General features: G+C 33.1%; 2 protein-coding genes across 3 annotated transcripts; both read left to right on the top strand.

Annotated features, from left to right (window-relative positions):
* Window positions 1-295: 295 nt before the first annotated feature.
* Window positions 296-9,285, top strand: LOC148615567 (uncharacterized). Of its 2 annotated transcripts, none has more exons than XM_088581939.1 (5): window positions 296-563; window positions 4,884-5,422; window positions 6,095-6,131; window positions 6,351-6,395; window positions 9,127-9,285. In XM_088581939.1, the coding sequence occupies exons 1-5, from the start codon at window positions 341-343 to the stop codon at window positions 9,129-9,131; spliced, it is 849 nt and encodes a 282-aa protein (XP_088438065.1). In that variant the 5' UTR covers window positions 296-340; the 3' UTR covers window positions 9,132-9,285. The 2 variants fall into 2 exon arrangements, with proteins under 2 accessions (XP_088438065.1, XP_088438066.1); XM_088581940.1 differs by having other exon boundaries at window positions 427-563; window positions 4,864-5,422.
* A 143-nt stretch (window positions 9,286-9,428) lies between these two features.
* Window positions 9,429-20,966, top strand: LOC148615566 (uncharacterized). Its single transcript, XM_088581941.1, has 5 exons — window positions 9,429-12,571; window positions 17,884-18,384; window positions 18,607-18,660; window positions 20,317-20,340; window positions 20,709-20,966. Exons 1-5 carry the CDS (start codon window positions 12,391-12,393, stop codon window positions 20,720-20,722), a joined length of 774 nt encoding a protein of 257 aa, XP_088438067.1. The 5' UTR covers window positions 9,429-12,390; the 3' UTR covers window positions 20,723-20,966.
* Window positions 20,967-21,656: the final 690 nt, after the last annotated feature.

Here is a 21,656-nt window from a genome sequence, read left to right as displayed (position 1 = left end):
TATGTATCAATATAGCGAACCATTGACTATCGAAGAATAATCGGGAAGTCTTGTACAGTATACACCAAGTGGGGAACCTACTGAATGAAAAACGGCATTAAAATAAGGGGAGTCCGAGATAATTATTTGGGCAATGTTTGTTATTTTCTTTCTGTATAACACAAATAATTTTCATTCCGTTCCAATTCGTATCGTTTTGTTTCATTTTGTTTCGTTTGGTCCATTTCGTTTTGTTTCAGTTCATTTCGTTTCGTTTTTTTTCGTTACACGGTTTATGTGTACCGAATTACATGAACAAAAATAGAAAGGGGGATTTCCGATTTCCTCCATTGTTAAAATAATGTCGGACCTAGACGATTTCGACGAACCACAATGTCTAAAGCATGGTTTTCGTTGGCACGCTAGGTTTCAACAACTACTCAACATACTTAGACCTAAATTGACAAAGCAAAACTTCTACAAAATTGCAAATGCTGTGTGTACATGTGTGGCTGACCAAAATGACGTTAATTTTAGAGCTCTACCAGAAAGAAGACAGAATCAATTGAAAAAGAAGCCTAAAGGTTGGTTGAATACAAGAATATTTCAACTTAAATATTGATCTGTGGGCTTTGGTCAACCCATTGTGGTTTATAACAGACCAAACCGCCCCATTTGGTATTTATATATTGTCCCTTAAAATTAATTTGGCTTTAATTTATAGGAGGTAGTATATTTTAATATAATTTTAGTATAATTCAAAAGATCTTTTGGAGACAATCAGTTCAAGACTATTATCTGAATATAATAGCATTAAAACCTATGATTTTTCAACACTGTATACTTCTATTCCCCATACTCAGTTAAAATCCCGACTTAAAAACATTATACATCGTTGTTTTTCCAAAAAAGATGGTACACCTAGATACAAATATATAGTTCTTGGTTAAGATTCCTCATACTTTGTAATAAATAATTCCAAATTATCTTCCAAATATACAGAGGAAGATGTTTACAAAATGCTGGAAATTTTAATCGACAACATATTTGTCCAGTGTGGTGGACGTGTTTTTCAACAAATGGTCGGCATTCCAATGGGAACAAATTGTGCTCCTTTACTAGCTGACCTATTTCTTCACTCTTAAGAGGCTGACTTTATAGCTGATCTGATCAGAAAGAAAGAATAATGTTGGGCTAGATCCTTCAATCTCAGTTTCTGCTATATAGATGACGTGTTATCTTTAAACAATCCTAATTTCGGGGATTTGATACATGGCATCTACCCAAAAGAACTTGAGATAAAAGATACTACAGACACTGTGAAGTCAGCCTCATATCTTGACCTACACTTAGAAATCGATGGTAAAGGAAAACTATTGACCAAACTTTACAACAAACGTGATGACTTTTCATTCAGAATTGTCAACTTTCCTTTCATCTGTGGCAACATCCCTTCGGCTCCTGCATATGGAGTGTTCATATCACAACTCATACGTTATGCCAGAGCTTGCCAAAACTACGCAGACTTTTTGTATCGTGCTAGAACTCTAACAAATAGGCTTCTGGTACAGGGCTATGTTGCTACAAGATTGAAGTCATCACTACAGAAGTTTTATGGTCGTCATCATGAACTCGTGGATCGTTATGGTGTATCCATCAGCACCATGAAAATTGATTTATTCAACGGGTCATGGTTTTCCTTTCCTCGTTTGTCTACCCCAGAATTGACTTTTTATGAGCAACTCGGCGGGTGTTTCTAGAAAAGCAGAGGACGCTTACCCTACCGGTGCACCTGGTCCATGCTCCCAGTTTTAAGTGGAGTCCGAGTTGCTCGTTTACTTTTGTTACTTTGTATGTATGATTTTAATTACTTTATGTTCTTTGTTGTGTATGTCTGTTTTCCACGTCTGGTCTTTGTCCCTGGATTACATTCTTTTGATTACTGCTATAACCTTGGTTCCCTTGATTACTCTTATATATTGTCCTGCCACCTGTTTTTGCTAATAATCTCTTTTCAGTATCTCATTATTTATGCTAATTTACCATTTATCAAAGCTTTTTGCCTCACCTGGCCAAAGGCCATGTGTGATATTGCCATCACTTGGTATCTGTCGTCGTCAACAATTTTTCAAAACTCTTCTCCTCTGACACTACTTGACCAATTGGAACCAAACTTAGTATGAATGTTTCTTGGGGGATTTTTTATTTGTCAAAAAACATGGCTGCCATTACTTCATTACTAAAAATATAACATACATATAGGGGTCAGACAGTTGTTTTTCCTTATAGCCAAATTCTTTCAATAGGAGAGTTCTTCGTGATGTCATCACTTACCTGTGATTTGGTTTTGGTTGGTGAAAAATCCATTGAGTGGCATGGGCATCAACTTTAAATCATCATAACTTTTTCATTTTTAAAGATAATTGAAAAATTATTTTGGTTCCCAACATTGCAAATAAAATTCTTTTTGATTCATGGTATCTTTAAATAGATATTCAGTAATTAGACTATATGTACATAAGATTTTAATGATAATTTTATACAAAAATAGAGGTTTACATATAAATATCACTTCAAATGTATTTTTGAAGTAAAAGAGTTATAAATTCACATACATAATATGAATTATTTTATCGAAATGAAACATTTTACAGAACCAAAATTGGATATAAAATAAAAAAGTTATAAAGGTTTGAAAATTGGGATTCTAATCATGAAATTGTCAATTATTTATTCAGTTGTTTATTTGCCAACCAATTTGACACTTAATGATATGCTAATTAGTGAATACGACATCAGTAATGAGATCGGCAAACTCTCTTTTTGCTGAAATGATCCTTAATATATTAACGGCCTGCAAAAGTCTTTGAGAGATTAAAGTTGTTAGAAGACTCCTTGTAAGAATTATTGCCCTTGAAAGATGAAAAATGACAGCTTTTTGGGTTGTTTTTTTTTACAGTTTTCAGCCAATATCTTGAAAACTATAATAGATAGAACGAAACCTTAATCACCACCATGAAAACCAATTTATTCAACGGGTCATAGTTTTCCTTTCCTCATTTGTCTACCCCGGACTTTTTATGAGCAACTCGGCGGGTGTTTCTTGAAAAGCAGAGGACGCTTACCCTACTGGTGCACCTGGTCCTTGCACCCTGTTTTTAGTGGAGTCCGAGTTGCTCATTTACTTTTGTTACTTTGTATGTATAATTTTAGTTACTTTATGTTCTTTGTTGTGTATGTCTGTTTTCCATATCTTTGTCCCTGGATTACATTCTTTTGATTACCGCTTTAATCTTGGTTCCCTTGATTACTCTTTTTAAATTACTGAAATGATCCTTATGATAAGTCCCAAAATTTTTGGACAACTACTTGTTAAATTTATTGCCTTTGAAAGACAAAATTTAACCAGGTGAGCGATTCAGGCTTCTGGGAGCCTCTTGTTATTGGTCATGCAGCATAGTTGAGGAACCTTGCTAGACTCTTAAAAAAGAGGTATGGTCTTGCAGCTATGCCCACGGGGATTCAGTCTCTGGTACGGCCTTTGTGTGTCCTTTATTTAATTTGATGCACACCTTTTGAAATGTTTCTGCATCAGAGAATGCATTTAGACTATAGAAGTCTTCTTCATGATATCTTCATTTTCATACCTGTTAACCTGTGAAAGATTCATCCCCATTGACATCATCTCATGTAGCAGATTTTTATGTAATTTGTAAAAGCAAATTTTTTATGTAAAATTCAATTATTTAGTATTGATCACAGAAAATATTGTAGTTTTAACCAAAAATCTCCCATAAATCTTACATTTTCATGTGGTAGATTTAAAAGTTTTGTTGATATTGTGGCAGTCCCATCTTTTATGTGGGAAGTTAAACAGGTATGCACTTTCCTATTTGGTTCCAATAGGCATTCAAAACATCCATTAAGTGGTGTGGGGCATCAACTTCATACTAGTCATAAGTTTTTCACTTCTCACTCAAAAATTCTTTTGTTTCCCTAAACTGCTATTAAAACTCTTGTTATCCATGCATATTTCACTACAGTAAATAGATTATGTAAACATAAAGTTTTGATAACAATTATAAGTAAAATTAAAATAAATTATATAAATGAATTAAAATATAAAGGTTTACATATAATAAAATCACAATAAATTTATCTTTCAAGTAACAGAATTATAGTATCAGATATTTTAATCTATATGATATAGTGGTATTTTATGGAACCAAAATTGGATGTAAAATAAAGTTTAAAAATTGGAAAATTAGGATTAATATCATGAAAATTTAAAATTGTTATTTAGCCAACCAATTTTATGCAAATAAGTGACTATGACAACACTATTCATTTACCTGCTATTATCATAGAAAGAAGATGACCATGTAATAAAACTCCATCTGTAGAGGTATATAAATTATATTTTGTTTTATTAACATAAATGTACTTGAATGCATTAAGCAAGCCAAATGTGTATTGTTTTGAATAACATCTTTTGGCCAAATAGTTTTATAATTTAATGTCTACGTATTATGAACTGAAGACTTGTGTTGTTTTACTATTTCTTATGTTGTAGTGTTAAGAAATGTGAAGTCAGTATCAGGCCTAATGTGAGTGTATCCAGTAAAGTGCCTGGCTAAATGTCAGGCAAACATAAAACAATCTACCCTTTGTGTAATTGTAATGTCTGATAAATTTTAGTTTGGTCTTGCAAATATTAATACTTGCAGGATCAGCAAACCTGATTTTCTTACACTTTAAAGTGGAATTCCACTTTTCAGATCTTTTTTTATTGTATATTTAGTTCCTATTTTGCAAATTTCTATTTTGTTTGTTGACCTTGTAAAATCAGGTCAAATGTCCAGTCAAAAGGTTTTAATATTCCAGGGGAGATTTTCTGTTTTAAGATAGTCGTTGGGAGGAACAGATCACAGATACAGTCACTCAAGAAACATTCAAATACTTTGATGACTATATAGAATCAAATTATGAAAAAACAACTGATGAATATGGACATTTAAAAAATATACTTAAGGTTTTAAAAGAAAGAGGACAATTGTCAAATAAATCAACAAGTGCAAACAGGTTTCTATATATCTTTTACAAATTGATGAAAGACAATGATACATCTCTTTTGGAACCTCCTCAAGAACCTAAAAAGGAAACACCAATGGAAGCAGCTGCAGCACCCTTACCATTAGAAAAATGTGTTATTCACTTAAAAACATTACGTCCAGAAGATGTAGGCAACTATATAGGAACAAAAGGTATTCATATAAAAAGGTTGTTAAAAGAGAAGAAAGGGAGCAAAATAACAATGGGGAAGGAAGAAGGACATGTTAAGATAGAGGTAGAAGCTCTGAGGGAAGATTTACAGGAGATAAAAGACAGACTACTTCAGAGAGAAGCTCTAGTAAATCAAGCAAGACGTCAACATGAAGAGCAGGTTTGTCAGATTTTCTATACATTCTAAATGAAAAACCACTTTTGACACACTCAAAACCACTTGGACAAACTTGTTTTGCATCCCCTTACAGAACACTCAAATCCCCTTATGTCACCTTATATCCTCTTCTGGAACACTCATATCCCCTTTTGACACCTTACATTCTCTACTGGAACACTAATATCCCATTCTGTCAACTAACATCCTCTACTGAAACACTCATATCCCCTTTTGACACCTTATATTCTCTACTGGAACACTCATATCCCCTTCTGTCATCTTTCATCCTCTACTGGAACACTCATATCCCCTTCTGTCATCTTTCATCCTCTACTGGAACACTCAAATGCCCTTCTGACACACACATCTCTGACTAACACACCTCACCTTCCGATACAATCACATCAAATCTTGATACACACATTTCCTAATAATTTAAAGGGACATGTGTTAGAGGCATGAATGCAAATATTTAGTACGTTCATTGAACTATATAATCTTGAATATTGATGTATAAAAGAATATTAGTTTTTTCCCTTCTTATATACCAGTATGGTACTTACTAGTCTGTTGGTTGCTCTGATTTAACATGAAATATGGAATTGTAAGCTTTCGTCATTATCTCTGGCACACATTATTGTTATTGGTTGATATCTTTATGTTTGATTTTAGGTACGACAGTATATGGAATCTATGGGTCAAGGTGGAAGTAAGTTTGTTATTTTAGTCAATAAATAATTTTTGTTTGCCCTTCTGGCTTCGTATAGAGTTGTTATCCCATATATTGTATATTTTGCTGATTTTTCACTAAGGTTGTATCAAACAGAAAAACATCCATATTTTAGATTTTAACAAAATAATGGCAAATGTTTAAATTAAGGATTGATATTATCATGATTATAGGTAAGTGTTATTTATTAACTTTTAGGTCCTGATACCATGGACTACCAGTCAGCAGAGGAAAACATGGATGGTGAGTATAAAAACCAGACCAAGTTCACAACTTATCAAAATCAGTAACACCTCCATCAGACTTGGTTAACACCTCAACAGAACCTGTTAACACCTACATCTGGCTCAGTTAACACCTCCAACAGACTCAGTTTACACCTTCACCATACTCAGTTAACACCTCCATCAGACTAGACTCTGTTGACACCTCATCCAGACTAGCAACTTACCAAAACACCCCACAAAACTCAATTACATCAAGTTAAAAATGACCGCTTCTAATTTAAATAAGGACAATTTAAATAGCTCCTTAGGCAAAAACCTGTCAAACCATTATATCAGTGTGTCCTATTTCATTACGACAGAACACCTGTGTGATCTTTTTACCATCCAAGGAACAGTCCCAGCCTAAGTAAAAACTATTTTAGGGAGAGAGGAATGCTTGATATGCTGACTAGGTACTGCAATACCTTACGGTGCAATGACAACATCAAAAGCATAGGAAACCTTTCAAGCCAATATAACAGTAGCATAAATGTGATGAATTTATTTGACAAAAATCCAAGACGGGACAGGAGTCATGGCCATCGCTACTATACGTCACCTAAAGTACATGATGTCTCCGTAAATGGTCTTCCTACTTTTCATACAAAAACCTCTTGGACTTCCATCACATTTGAACTAAACTCTATTCTATACCTCTCACTCTACTACACTCCCTTTCCAAAACAAGTCTTGACACTCCTGTTTCTGACCCCGCCTCATCATTATACAGGCTTGTTGCCATCATTTTGGATATGGTTTATACAGACTGTTTAAACTAGTTAGTGTAAAAGGTAATTTCTTCCACTACCGTTTGTCAATAAAGGTATAGTTGCAATTAATTTGGCTAACGTCCTCCATCACAAAAACATAACAAACAAAATTACCCATATTCAAGGACAAATCAATACCGATTATTTCATATTTATACTTCACCTATTGCATCCAAAATTTTCAATTATAAAAGGCTATTGTAGAACCTCAAGATTTAGGACTTCAAGCCTAAACCACCTGACTGTTCTTGCAAAAACTCTCTATTCAAATATGGTCCTTCCGGTCACGTGGTTACGGGAGATTTAAGCATCATCGAAAACGAATCTCTGCATGAGGTCCTTCCTACAGGTCTAAAATACATGAACAATGCTCCATAAATTAGAATTATAACTTCTCAGTTCTTATGGATGCGATGGAGGACAAGCAAGAAAATGGATAAAACGAGAACAAGAATACATTGTTTCTCTGTATGGGTAAAGGCCATGAGGTCGTCAATTTTGAAACAAATAAAAGTTTTAAGTATGTCATTGAGTGCCAATTCTACAGCAATTTTCAAAGGCTCAGATGTAGCAAAAATATTATCTACTATACATGACAAATATGTTGTTGTACCAACAGACAAAGCCCAAGACAACATTGTTTTTTTGTCTGCAAAACGTATTACATCCAAGGTTTGTTATCAAAGGTAAATGTAGAAAATAATAGTAGTGATAAGACCTATACTGCCACTACTCTCTCCAAACTCCAAAGAAGAGATATTGGAAAACCATAAATATGTGCAATCCTCCTTTGGTCTCTCTACCAAAGACAATGATTGTGATATACCGTCTCTACTGGATTCCTAAATTGCTTACAATTAGGCTTCTTGAACAGGGTTATGTTGCTACAAGATTGAAGTCATCACTACAGAAGTTTTATGGTCGTTATCATGAATTTGTGGATCATTACGGTGTATCCATCTGCACCATGAGAACCGATTTGCTCATAGTTTTTCCTTTCCTCTTTCCTCTCCCCTGGACTTGACTTTTTATGAGCAACTCAGCGGGTGTTTCTAGAAAAGCAGAGGACGCTTACCCTATCAGTGCACCTGGTCCATGCTCCCAGTTTTTAGTGGAGTCCGAGTTTCTCATTTGCTTTTGTTACTTTGTATGTATGATTTTAGTTATTTTATGTTCTTTGTTGTGTATGTATGTTTTCCTCATCTGGTCTTTGTCCCTGAATTACATTCTTTTGATTTTCGCTAGAATCTTGGTTCCCTTGATTACTCTTTCAAGACACTGCTAACTATAAATAAAGATGATAACTTAAGTAAAAGGGAATGGATATCTTTGAAATTCTACCTCTAATTACCACACCCCCAAAAGAAGGTTTGGGTTGGATTTTGAGTGTAAGACTGGAACCATTAATGGCCAAAAAAGGTAAAATTCTTATTCAGCTTCAAATGTCAAATTACAATCAAAACTGTATCAAGTCTTAATGGTTTGTCCATATATGTCCCAAATTCTCAGGGTTTGACCTCTGCAGTTGTATCAAGCTGACTCAGTGAAGCATTTTATTGTAATTTGCAAAGAAGTTTTAATTTCATTTTGGTAGATTTTTTTTTATGAAATACAGTAGTAGTTGTGTAAATTGAAGTGTTTCAAGACTAAAGATGGTACATGTGTTTAGTTTGATATAGGTGTCTGCTTTATTGTGTTAAAATTATTGTATTCTTTTTTAGAACTCCAGTAAATGGTAAAATCCCTGTTGGGACTTTAAACCATGATTAATTTTCAATTAGGTGACTGTGATAAGTTTTGTGACACTTAAGTACATGTAATAGTATATGTATAATGGTATTAAAATAAACCAGAATTATACTGATACTGGTGGTCTATTCTTAAGTTTTACATTTTCATATACTAGTAACTTACACTTTCATAATTCAATTGTTTCAGAATAAATCCTGAAGATGCTGTACAGAAGAACATTGTTGTGATATTTACAACAGAATCTTGAGTAACATTATATAGGAATCATATTTGTCACAGATATTGCTCCAGAAGAAGTGTAAATCACATGAATTTTATTTTATTAAAAAGGTATAAAAGTTATAAGTTTTATTTGCACACTACACCAGTACAGACGTATCCAAAGGTGGATTCAGACCACAGCAACATTAAACTTTCTAGAGCAGAACTTTAAGTAGCACCATATTTCCTATCTTTTTGTTTGAAATTGGCCTCTTCCCTTTAGAATGAATGTGAATCTAGTTTTTAATTTTTGATCCAAGTATAAGATGAAATACTTATTGCTTCTTTTTATGAAGTTATTAGATAAGTGCTAATATAATCATTGTTCAAATGTGTTTAAAGCTGAATATGGGTTTGATAGCAAAAACCTTTACAACATTTTACACTATGATCATTCAGAATTTATCTTATTATATACAGCATTTCTATGGAAACAAACATTTTAGTGATTAAGTGTAAGTTTTTGTAAGAATCAAGAAAAAAAGACAAATCAGAAACACGAGTGTATGAAAACCCTCCGATATGACAATGTAATTTCATTCAAAGAATTATTTTTCTGATCCCTGCATCACTGGATTTGTTATGAAATTTTTCAATAGAAATGTCAGAAAAATGAGCTTTTTGACTGGGTTATCTGCCCCTGAAATGTTAATTTTAAGTGCATTTTATTCAAATTATAACTCTATTTACCTTCCAGTTTCATTACATAAACTATGTGACGATAGTCTAATTTCAGTTATACGTTTACAATAAACAATAGGAAAATACATTTTTGTAAATAAAATTGAAGTTCTACATTTGAATCCACAAATCTGAAAGTTGAAAGAAATATTCCTATAATTCCCCTATCAATATATGAGATATTTTCCTATATTACCTTTCTGTTTTCCATGTGTTTTGCCTTTTTAACTAGAAGCAACTTGATGGTCTGTCACAGTCAACAAATAACATTTTCAATTGTACCAATGCTTTTTTAAATGAAAAATGCATTTAGCTCCCCCTTATTTCATGACTTGGTGTCTGTCATTGTAATTGCTTGTTAACAAGCATCTTCTCTAAACTTACTCAACAGATTTTAATAAAAGGTGACATAGATGTTCCTTAGAGTATCCTGCACAATAAATGGCCACCTTGTCTATTTAAAGAACATAGGGGTAAAGCCACTTATTTCAAGGTATATCTCAAAGGGTTGAAATTTTAGAATCACTTACAGTTAATGTTCCTGATGTAGATGGGTTTGTCTTTACAGATTCTAGGTATTTTGGACTGATTTTTCATTTCTTTTTTTACTTTCTCATTATCAAAAAAAAAAGAATATGGATTTAAATTAATATGGTATGTGCCTATTTAAAATCAACTAAACTTCCTTGAGACTATAAAGCCTTGTAGACCTAAGTTCAGTGCATTTCAAATTTAAAACAAAGTGCCATTTCTTCTACGTGAGAAACAACTTCACAAAAGCTTGTAAAGTATTAAAGTGTGTACGTTCATCAAATTGCCATTTTGTATATTCCAAAATTTTGAAGTTTTTTCCTTGCCTCTTTTGTCTTTCATTTCTAGTGTAGAAATCGACATATAATCACCCATTAACTGCGAGTTCTATTTACAGACTTACAATTTATGAAATTGTTGATTATATATTGATTATTTGAAAAAAATATATATAATTATTTGAATATATAATTAAAAACATGCTGTATATATAGCGATGAAAGTATGATACTGTCATGCCCGGTGTTGTCATCGTGAGTCGCATCATAACTTTAGTCATAATTGAAGGATCTGAATACCATAAAGAATATTTTTTTAATTGATTTTAGGGATTATAACGCTAACCGTTATCAATTAAGGACCAAAACCTGAACTTTATATTGCTTGTTCGTTGATTAATTTCAATGGGGTTTACTTGTCTGTTTTTATGTGCTCAGGGAAAATATAATACTAATAGTAACAGAAACCTTTCTGCTGAATATAATTGTGTATGTAGATTTTTGTAGACCCGGTTTTCAAGTTGGTCGAAGTTTGGAGAATATATAGGTTTCACCCTGTCTGTCCGTCGGTCTGTTTGTCCGTCTGTCCAAACTGATTTCTAAGCAGCTTGCAGTATTGTTAAAAGATGTGAATACTGCCATGAATTTATGTTTTGACAAATATTGTAGAAATGATGGCTGTTGAACTTTGGCGTTTTTCAGCAAAACTTGGTCTGATGTGTTGTCCGCAACTCCTCAACGACTTGCATGATTGTTATGAAACTTAATGGGGTGTTAAAATACCATACTGGGATGTGCATATTGTTAGGAATTTGCGTTTGAACAAAGACTGTAGAAATGAGAACCGTTGGAACTTTGGCATTTTTTCAGCAAAACTTAGTGATGTGTTGTCCACAACTCGTAGTTATTCACTCCATCATGACTTTATTGACCAGAAATTAGTTGACTATTTAAATCATGTAAAACTTTTAAGTGGTATAACCCGGGGTATCCCCACAGGCACTTGGGTCCAGAATTTTTTTTATTTAAATTTTTATCGGAGGTTCGTCGTTTTTAACCATTATTAGCAAGTTTTGACGAAAATTTTGTCATTTTTCGCAATTTCGAACGCCCCCTCCCAAATTCATATATATATATATATATCTTATGTTATATGTATGACTTTTCGTGGCAGGGTCAAAATTGCGCAAAATGGCCAAACAAATCTAATTTTAAAAATCCTGGACCCAAGTGCTTCTGGTATAACCCCCTTGCAGTGTTCTGACATGAGTTACATTTATATTTTCATTGATGCAAACCTATATATATATTTATAATGCCTAAACTTCCTATATACTTTTTTAATCCGAATCCTATTAAAAGCTGTTCAGGAGGAATTTTTCTTCCGAGGTAAAATCTTCAAATTTAAGTAATTAGCACAAAAGTTTTCAGAAGATACGATTCGAAAAGTACCGCCACTGAAAGTTAAATGTGACGTTTAAAAGATCACAACATGTCTGACTAGTGTTTACCTTCCTTGTTTAACGTTTCCATTTTGATCGTTTTTCTACTTCAGTTGTAGTATGTTATTTAGTAATAAGCAAATACCACCAGAATTACTTGACAGACGGTCTTATTCTTGTGTTTAGAAACATTAACTCTGTGGTAATTAAAACCGAAAATAGGTATTTTAGAAGGAGTTAGCTAGTGTCTCTTCTTCATGGCGGCAGGTCCCGGAGGTTTAGGTATATGTCTTAAACATGACAAACAATGGAAAGGTCAATTCCAAAGTTACATGAACAAGATCAGTGGACCTGCCAGAAGAAATCCACTCATTAGCCCCAGTGACATTAAAAGAATAACCAAGGCAGTGTGTACGTGTTCACAGGAAGTTAATCAAAGTAAGTAATATTAAAAGATCGAGTATTAACTGTTGGATTGTGTTTACTTCATTTGTTGTGCACTATTTCAAAACTTTTATCCTTCGGTAAATAAGCCAGAAAGAAAACCCCTCGCATATTTATAGATACGTATTACAATACGAGTCTTCTTTCGGTCTTTCAGAGCCTTGTATGCCCTTTAGCATAGATTATACAAATATTGTCATCATATTAATCAGGGAATAATCCTTTTGCGCCAATAACATAATTTGCCCCACATGCACATGCACACACATTTGACCGCCAAAAATATGTGGTCCTATAAAGGTATCGTGCTGTCGTCGCCATCCGGATAATTCAACAGATCTTAATGAAATTATACCGACGTTGCGTACGTTGTTGGTGTCACATTCGATTGAACCGGGGCTGGTTACGAAAACCGAAATATTGCAATTGGAGTGTGGAGTTATCAAAGGCAATATAGATTTTAAAATGTTCGAAAATGGTTGTTGTTTTAGGATTACAATCATAAATCTTTGAAAGATGCCGTTAATGGTGGAGGAAAGCATTATTCGATCACAAGAACGTCCATTTTCATATGTGGAGGGTAACATTAAGAAATGCTTGCTTCCCATTTCACCAATACATCCAAGTTGTTTCTTGTCGTATTTTGATAAAACAAACTTTTTTGGAAAGAGCAGTTTGTGCTGCAGATGATGTAATATTTTTCATGACGTAATGATAAGATCAAAATGTATTACAATATCACAAATATCTCCCCTTTGATGTGGACATTGTAAAAATGGAAAGAAACCGATTTGAAGACAAAATGTTAGGCTTTTTTTTTTAAAGTTATGCGAACAGCTTTTTTTAATCGGGACTTTCATTAACTACATTGACATTTTATTACATAACCCCAATGAAATTATATATAAAATGTTCAATCAGTCTTTTTGTCTGTATTTCAATTATGTCACAAATCTTAATTTTTTCAGTGTTGGCCATTGGCTACCTTCTTGCTTACGGTTGTAAAATATAACAACGAATAGTATTTTTACCAAAGTATATTCACGCTTAAAGGACTGTATAAAGATTCAGAATATCATGCTTATTAAAAAAAAAAATAATGAGTTTTATTGTGTAATAGTAGATAAATACGCACGTATGTTGTGATGTCACGTTGTCTTTTTCCCGACGATTTCTACACATTGCGTGCTACCCAGTCTTTATCAAAAGCTTTTTTCGTTGGCTTTGAGTGAACAAATAACTGTGAAATTTTGAATTTTACATGTATATATGCTGCAGATAGTATATCCTAAAAATAATGGTACTTGGTTGAACATGTATCTAAGCGCAGCAATTTGTCTATGTCTAACCAAAATGTCACAACATCTAAAATTTGTATATATATATCATCCTCCTCTAAGATTTTATCATTTCATTTTTTCTTTGGCTTAACAAATGGGTTATATACATATTTTTTTGACGTTTCCAAAGTAATGTTCTGTTTTGCGACATAAAAACACTTTTAACATCAATTTTGAAAACAATAAAAAGTATTGAAAAGTTATGATACCAGATTTAATTATTACGACTGTGGACGTAATGAATAAAAAAAATACGATTTTAGATAATCTGATAAAATATGAAAGAATGCTGAAAATAAAACAGGAAAAAGAAAGCTCCCCCCCCCCCTTGCGCGCACTCCTGTCTGTTCATATGCAATGATGTCCTGGTGAAATCGGGATCAGCGTGCCTGCATCAAAGTATTTTGAAATATGTAGACACGCGCTTGCACATCCCCTAGTGAAATATTGTAAAATCAACGTATTTCATGATCGTCTAATTACCTCTTGACAATTATTTTAGCTATAAGATATAATAAGCTGTACAAATATTGCAAAAATTTTTTTTTTTACTTTTTTTTCAAATCGGACCAAAAACAAAACAAAACAATAATTTTTTCTGGTGTGGCCTTTTTGACTCCTTATGAGTCGAAAACCGTAAGAGCGATTGGAAATCTGATTGAAAAATGCAAGCAGGATTATTAATGAGGAATCCAATGAAATAAAAAAAAATCGAAATCGGACAGAAAAAAAGTTGTGAAAATTTCTTTGACCCCCTATAACTTGAAAAACGGTCCAAAACACATAAACTCTGCTGTACATTTGTTTAGCCGAATTAAATAAAGAGCACATTAAAGATGGAATATTTAAAGTCGAGAAAAAAAAACCAACCAATTTTCATGGGTTTCAATAAAATACGTATTTTTATCCTTTTTGGCCCCTTTTTCAAAAGCGGCAGGACAACGAAGTCCAAATTAAATAGGAATCTTCTTAGTTCTTTGTAAAATCATATCAACATTTCAGAACAATTCGTCAACCACAACTAAAGTTATCGCACGGAAACGAAGTTTCCCCAGACCACTACGATGACAACGACTGCACCATAACATTATACGACCGCACGTTTTTTTTTTCGGTGTATAATAAAAACGGGAGATTTCGCTCTCAAATTTTCTCAAAGAGGGAGATGTGCCAAGGTTTTGTTTTTTCGAAATGTTTAGCAATGTTGTATGTTTAGCAACAGACCTTATAAAATTCCGAAACGAGTATATTTCTTCGGAAATATCAACATACATCTACATTAGAGATATAAAATCAAATAGGAAAGATCCACTTTATACACTTCCACAATATGATTTCCGGGGGGGGGGGGGGTACTACTGACTTCTTTGCTTGTAGGTTTGTTGGCTTTCTGTTTTAGTGAGGGTGTTTTACTTTTTTCACATCACGAAATTTGTTTTCATAATTCCTAACATTTTCTCGTGGGATAAATTGTCCTTCAATCATTTTTAAATCATTTCAATTGACCAAAACGTACGAAAAATAAATATCGAATCGGATAATTCAATAATAAAACATGTCGTGTGTGTTGTTTTATGAAAAAATAATCAAGCACACTTCTTTTTAAATGTAACGATTATAGAACGATGTACGTCGCAATACAGAAAAGACGTCAAATTTTGCCGATTTCGACGTTACCAAAAATGACACCAACATCGTACGTTACGTCACCACAAGGTGATATACCACTAAAAGAATGGTGGGTTGATTTTTGAGGCTGTGACTTACAGTCTTTCAGAATTAGTGGCAGGAAACAATTCAGAAGTTTCTTGATGCTGTAGATAATTACTTGAGTAAAAATATGGATCTCTTCGAATTTGTAGCGCAAACTTCGCAAAAGAAAGGCTTTGATTGATCCTCTTTTTTAGAGGAGGGGTTGCTTGTCGGGGAATAAGGGGCCAAAAAGGGTCACTTCAATTCTGGTCAATTTCACTTCAATTCTGGTCAATTTCTTTTCATGTGACAAATATTGTTTGCAATTAAAATTCAAAGGTTTATCAAGCTTGAATGATGTGTATATACTATCCCCAACTCTTCAGTGTTCGACAATTTTAGTCCTATCCAGCTGTGCCCTGTGAAGAATTTTATTATTATTTTTTTTGATTGTGCCAGAATGGAAATTTATTTGCGCCAGTCTTTCTGTACACGCAGTTCAATCAATAACCTAGAATATATGCAGTAGTGGTTCATTATTACTGAAAAAAATGGGGAGGCTAGATGGAGGTACTGCACTTGAAATCAACGTAAGGAAATAAGAGCGCCAAATACTGATAGTAGCATGTGCAAGTAATGCATCGAAAACTTATTTGAGGGACCATCAATTTCGGATCATGAATTATAAGCTGTTAAAAATTGGGAAAGTGCAGTATTGTATTTCTTGGTTATTGAACGTTTAACACATCATAATTCATGCTCACAAGTTAATCTTATTTCGTTTCACCGGTCTTTTATAGTGGCTAAATCGGATACTCATTTTTCGGCGCAAATGACTTCACTTTTGTAATAAGTAACTTGCACAATTTGCACAAAATGGATATCTCCAAATCTAAGTATAAACTTCTGAAGTCTGATAATGAAATGTGGATTTAATTTCTATCGGTTTTACATGTTATTGAGTTTTTGATTCTGAAGAATCAAAATACCTTATGTCACTGGTTCATCATAGGTACTTCCCTACTATTTCTTAACAATACACAAAAATATAGTCCAAATGTAATTCCTTTTATATCATTCATTACCTCTTTTATAATCAGTAAATATGTTTCTAGCAATTATTCTTCTCAATAATGGAATTCTTTTATTTGTGCAAATAAAATTATAATCTTGTCTTCGAATCAGCAGAAGATTTGAAGGACTCCTTTTTTGCCTTGAAAGATATTTAGTAATAACTTTGTATTTGGGGAATTTAGTTGCAGTTACGTGTCCAGAAGCATTAATTGTGTTAAACATGTTCAAATTAACACACTAATTAGTCCATCCTATAATTAATATTTTACCGTTGGTAAACAGTAAGTGAAGAGCAGTGATATTAACCAAGTAAAATTGGCGGGAAAATTCAAATTTATAAAAAATGTCTAGTTTTGGAAAACATTCATCAAGGAAATTATTTTCTTAAGCTGTAATTTGTTATTTGAGTATAATTACACTGTAGGATGAATAATCTGCTAATAAAGTTTTTTTAATGTAATTGCAAACTAACTTATGAACAGATTAAAAAAATAGGGGAAAAGGTGAAATGTAACAAAATTTTAATGTGTTTGAAATTGGATACTATTTAACTGTTGATTACAGTTCATACGCAAGAAATCAGTAGTATTGATTGACATTCAGTTTATACATATGAGGAAAAAACAGTTCTAAATAATATGAAAAACGCAAAAGCATAATCCCAGTTTTATTTTATATCGTGCATTCTCTAAAATTTTGTTCATGCTACATTTTTCACAGGAATTAAAAACCTCTAGTGCTTACAGCACTTTGGTTTATTGAATTATTTCTTAGCTTTTTTTATTATTTGACCCGTTAAGTTAGATTATACCAAGTTTATACAGCTCTTGAATTGTACAAATTTACCATTTACACTATAATTCTCCACATTCCCCTTTCACATAGAAATTATTATTGCACATCAAACCACATAACATATTTTTTATTATTATATTATTGTCAAGTAGGCATGAATTTAAACATTTTTATCAACATTAAAAAGCCGATGTTCCGATTCTCCTCATTCAAATTTCCTATTCTTCCCATCTAGAATCCATGTTCCTCGTCCCTATTCTCCATTCCCATATGTACCATGGGAAGTTTACTCAATACAATTTATGACTATGTTGGTAAGTGAGTTAACTAGTTATAAAATATGACTGCTCAGATGAAGTACAATGTCTTATCAATTTCATTCGGATTTGCATTTTGCTATTTCAGAATGGAATAGCATTACCAAAGACAAGCTTATCGAAGCGCACCAAAAATTTCAAGGTCACTTCCTTAGGGGCGTATCTCACGATTTGAGTAGACAATCTCTGAGAGAACTCTATGAATATTTTCAAAGTAAAAATATGTTTACCGGTTCAGGAAGCGCAGACAGATTAATTTTCATTTTCGCAGCCAAAGAGCAATGTGTTGCTAGCAATATCTTAGACGACATCTGCCCAATATCAAGACAACAACCTCAACAATCTGTACACTTGGGTTCTCTTAAAACCAACCACGTAGGTCGGTTTATTGGAAGAGGAGGTACTGGTATCAGAGAGGCAGTTCATGGAATACCTGTTGGTAATATCGATTTAAATTTTGTTGACATGAATAATGGGAATGTTGACGTGAGAGCTACATATAACTGTAGACCGAGAAACGGGCGACGAATCCAAGCTGCATTAAACCACAGACGTCAGTTTTACCAAGGAGATGTAGCTATCCCTCAAAGTAAGTCACTCTTATGACTTAGTATTCATCGCACAAAAACCTTAAATTTTAACACCTTTTAAAACAAAGCTTTGAAAATGCAATAATTATTAATTAAAGTATCATTACCAATTTTATGGAAGAAAAACGTGTGAAAGTTTAACTGTAGTTTCTTGGAAGTAGATGTTTCACGCAAATGATACCTTATACATTATATGTACATGAATTTTTTGTGTATTGAAGGGTTTAGAGAGCGGTTTATACCTAACCAAGTACCAGTGGGAACCTCTCAGCAAGGTAATTTGGATATCACTGTAACTTTCTTGTATTTTGTGTTCACAAGATGTTTACTGTACTGTGTATTGTACATGGTTTCTTTCAATACAACTAAAACTTGTGAACAAAAATGGTCTGAAATCATATTCATATTCAGTTGATTCTGTATTTCAAGCCTAATATTTTCAGTTGATGATTTTTGTACTTCCATCATGTGTTTGTTTAGCTGGAGATGGTTATTTGACACACAGCCAATTTGAACAGTAAAAAAAGACTGCAAATATGACTGAAAACAATGTACATCTTTAAATATTAAATAGACTTAAAACTCAAATAGGAGTTAGTTAAAGAATATTTATATTCTTTCAAAAATGATCAAGTGTCAATTTTTTATACCACTGCATTTTTTTGCGGTTGTATGGCATTGCGTTATCGTCGTCGTCCGTAGACACCTAGTTTCCATCGGAACCTGCCATTTTTTATGGTATGGCATGGCATTGACCATTTGACTTTCGGGGGAAGGGTGGCTATGATTTTAGCTAACCTGACCGAAGGCCATGCGAGCTATTGCCATCACTTGACGTTGTCGTCATTGTCGTGAACAAATTTTCAAAACTCTTCTCCTCTTGAATAATTAAAACCAAACTTGGTATGCATGTTCCTTGAGATATCCTGAATAGAAATGAATGCGGGTTTTTTATCCGTAGAAAAACATGGCCGTTGTTACTAAAAATAGAACATAGAGATCGGACAGAAGTTTTTCGCATGTATCTCCAAACCCGTTATGTTTAGCCAATTCTGAAAGGGACATAAGTATTCGACATGATGAGATCTATCTGTGATCAAATTTTTGTTTTAATCTGTTATGCCATGTAAGAGGTATTACCCTTTTTGGATTTTTTGGCAGTTTTAATGTTATTTCTTTCACAAATCTTCTCCTCTGACACTTGACGAATTATAACCAAATTTGGTACGAGTGTTTCTTATGGTATTCTGCATAGAATTGGTGTGGGGATGTTTGATCCATAGAAAAACATGGCCGCTGTTACTGAAATAAGAACATAGGAGTCAGACAGAAGTTTTTCTCATATATCTCCAAAACCGTTATGTTTAGCCAAATATTTTTCAATTGCCTCAATGTTCTTTATGATAAGGCCTTCACAAGTCTGCATTGGAATAAAGATGTTGGACAGCTCTTTGTTAGAGATATTGCACTTGAAAGGCAAAAAAATGACGTTTTTATACAGTTTTTAGCCAGTATTTTGAAAACTGTGATACATAGAAGTCTGCAGACGACTTCTATTTCGAGTTACTGCTCTTGAAAGGTGAAAAATGATGTTTTTAGCAGTTTTCAACCAATATTCTTGAAAACTATAATAGATAAAAAGAAAATGAAATGATCCCTATATATATGCCCTTCTTAAGTGTTCTTTTGAGTCAAAATTGTCCGACATTTCCTTGGTAGAGTTGTTGCCATTAAAAATGCAAAATTTGAACCAGATTGGCGATTTAGGCTCCTAGGAGCCTCTTGTTTAAGACAAAAAAATGTATAACATAGCAATTATATTCAATTTTATGCCACTCGTCCACTCCCTTTGAATCCGCCTGTGGTAATAGTTGCCCTATCACATCATTGAATGAATCGTTAAATAAAGTCTTAACTGTTCATTGTTTCAGATCAAGGAAACTCCTCTGATGAAGGTAGGTATACTTCAAGATCATTGAGAAAATAAGACAGTAACACGGTCGTAATGTTCTGAGAAATATTATCACAGACACAATCAGATAGTCACAGTATTGCAATCTACTGAAAAAAATGTCATCAATATAATCAGACAGTCACCCCATCGTGAACTACTGACAAATATTATCACAAACATAATCGGATAGTCATACCATCGTGAACTACTGACAAATATTATCACAAACATAATCGGATGGTCATACCATCGTGATATACTCATAACTATCATTAATATAATTAGATAGCCACTCCAACGTTAACGACGTAACTTTCATCGCAGAAATAAAGCACACCCACATATTATGCATACATTTCAATTTTGTAGCTATGGAAACATAAAATGGTTCATTGATGTCTTGATGTCAGTGATGCTGGACCCGCCATATTTGGCTAAATGACTATAGTCAATATCTATATTGATGAACGATAGTAACGACATTTGTTGCTTGTATACTACAGTGTATATGTGGAAAGGGATTGAGAATAGGAAGAACTGTAATTTTGCACTAAGAGACATTGGGTGCCATCAGCTGTTATTTTAATATGTCATTCTATGTCAATAATAAATTGTAGGATACAAATAGTTTATGGTAAAATGTGTTCATTGGGAAAAAATGTATCCCTTAACATAGATTTCTTTTATTTCAAATATGGTATTAATTTATTCCTTTGCCAATGGCCTTAACCAATTTTAGAGTTGTATTCTTCATTTCATGTAAACGTATGTATAAATGAAAAATGTTCCCTCTGGATCGTACTTCTTTTTCCGGATTTATTTTTTTTTTTTTTTTTTGGGGGGGGGGGGTTGAAGTCAGATTTATAGATTTATTGATTGTTTAATAATATTGAAATTGAATCATACTTAAATGATTTCATTTTTGAAAACAAAAATTGCTTTTGCCTTCTTTTTTTTATTTGAGCAATATACTTATACCTTTTTACTGTTTTGTTATTTAAGTTAGGGTAGCTTTATTACCGAACACTAATCCGTAATCCGATCCAAAATCAAATCAAGTCCAAAATAAATCTGACAAAATACATATTACACCAACGGAGCAGCTGGTACCGCAATGGTCCTAACTTGGTATATGCATTTCAACGAAATGGTGGGTTAAATCTAGGTTTTACAGCACGCCAAACCTTCCTCTTCCATTGCATATATACTTAATAATTATATATACTTTTAGTAAGGATTTATATGTACATGTATATAGCTATATTTAACTCCTTGCTTTTAGTATGAATATACAGTAAAACATTATAATTGTGTTTG

The sequence above is a fragment of the Perna viridis genome, chromosome 5 (genome assembly GCF_037379345.1).
Source record: "Perna viridis isolate PV_CMFRI_1.1 ecotype Kerala chromosome 5, ASM3737934v1, whole genome shotgun sequence".
NCBI classification, from domain to species: Eukaryota; Metazoa; Mollusca; class Bivalvia; order Mytilida; family Mytilidae; genus Perna; species Perna viridis.
The sequence above is the reverse complement of the archived record's forward strand: the minus strand, read 5'-3'. Positions and strand labels throughout refer to the sequence as shown.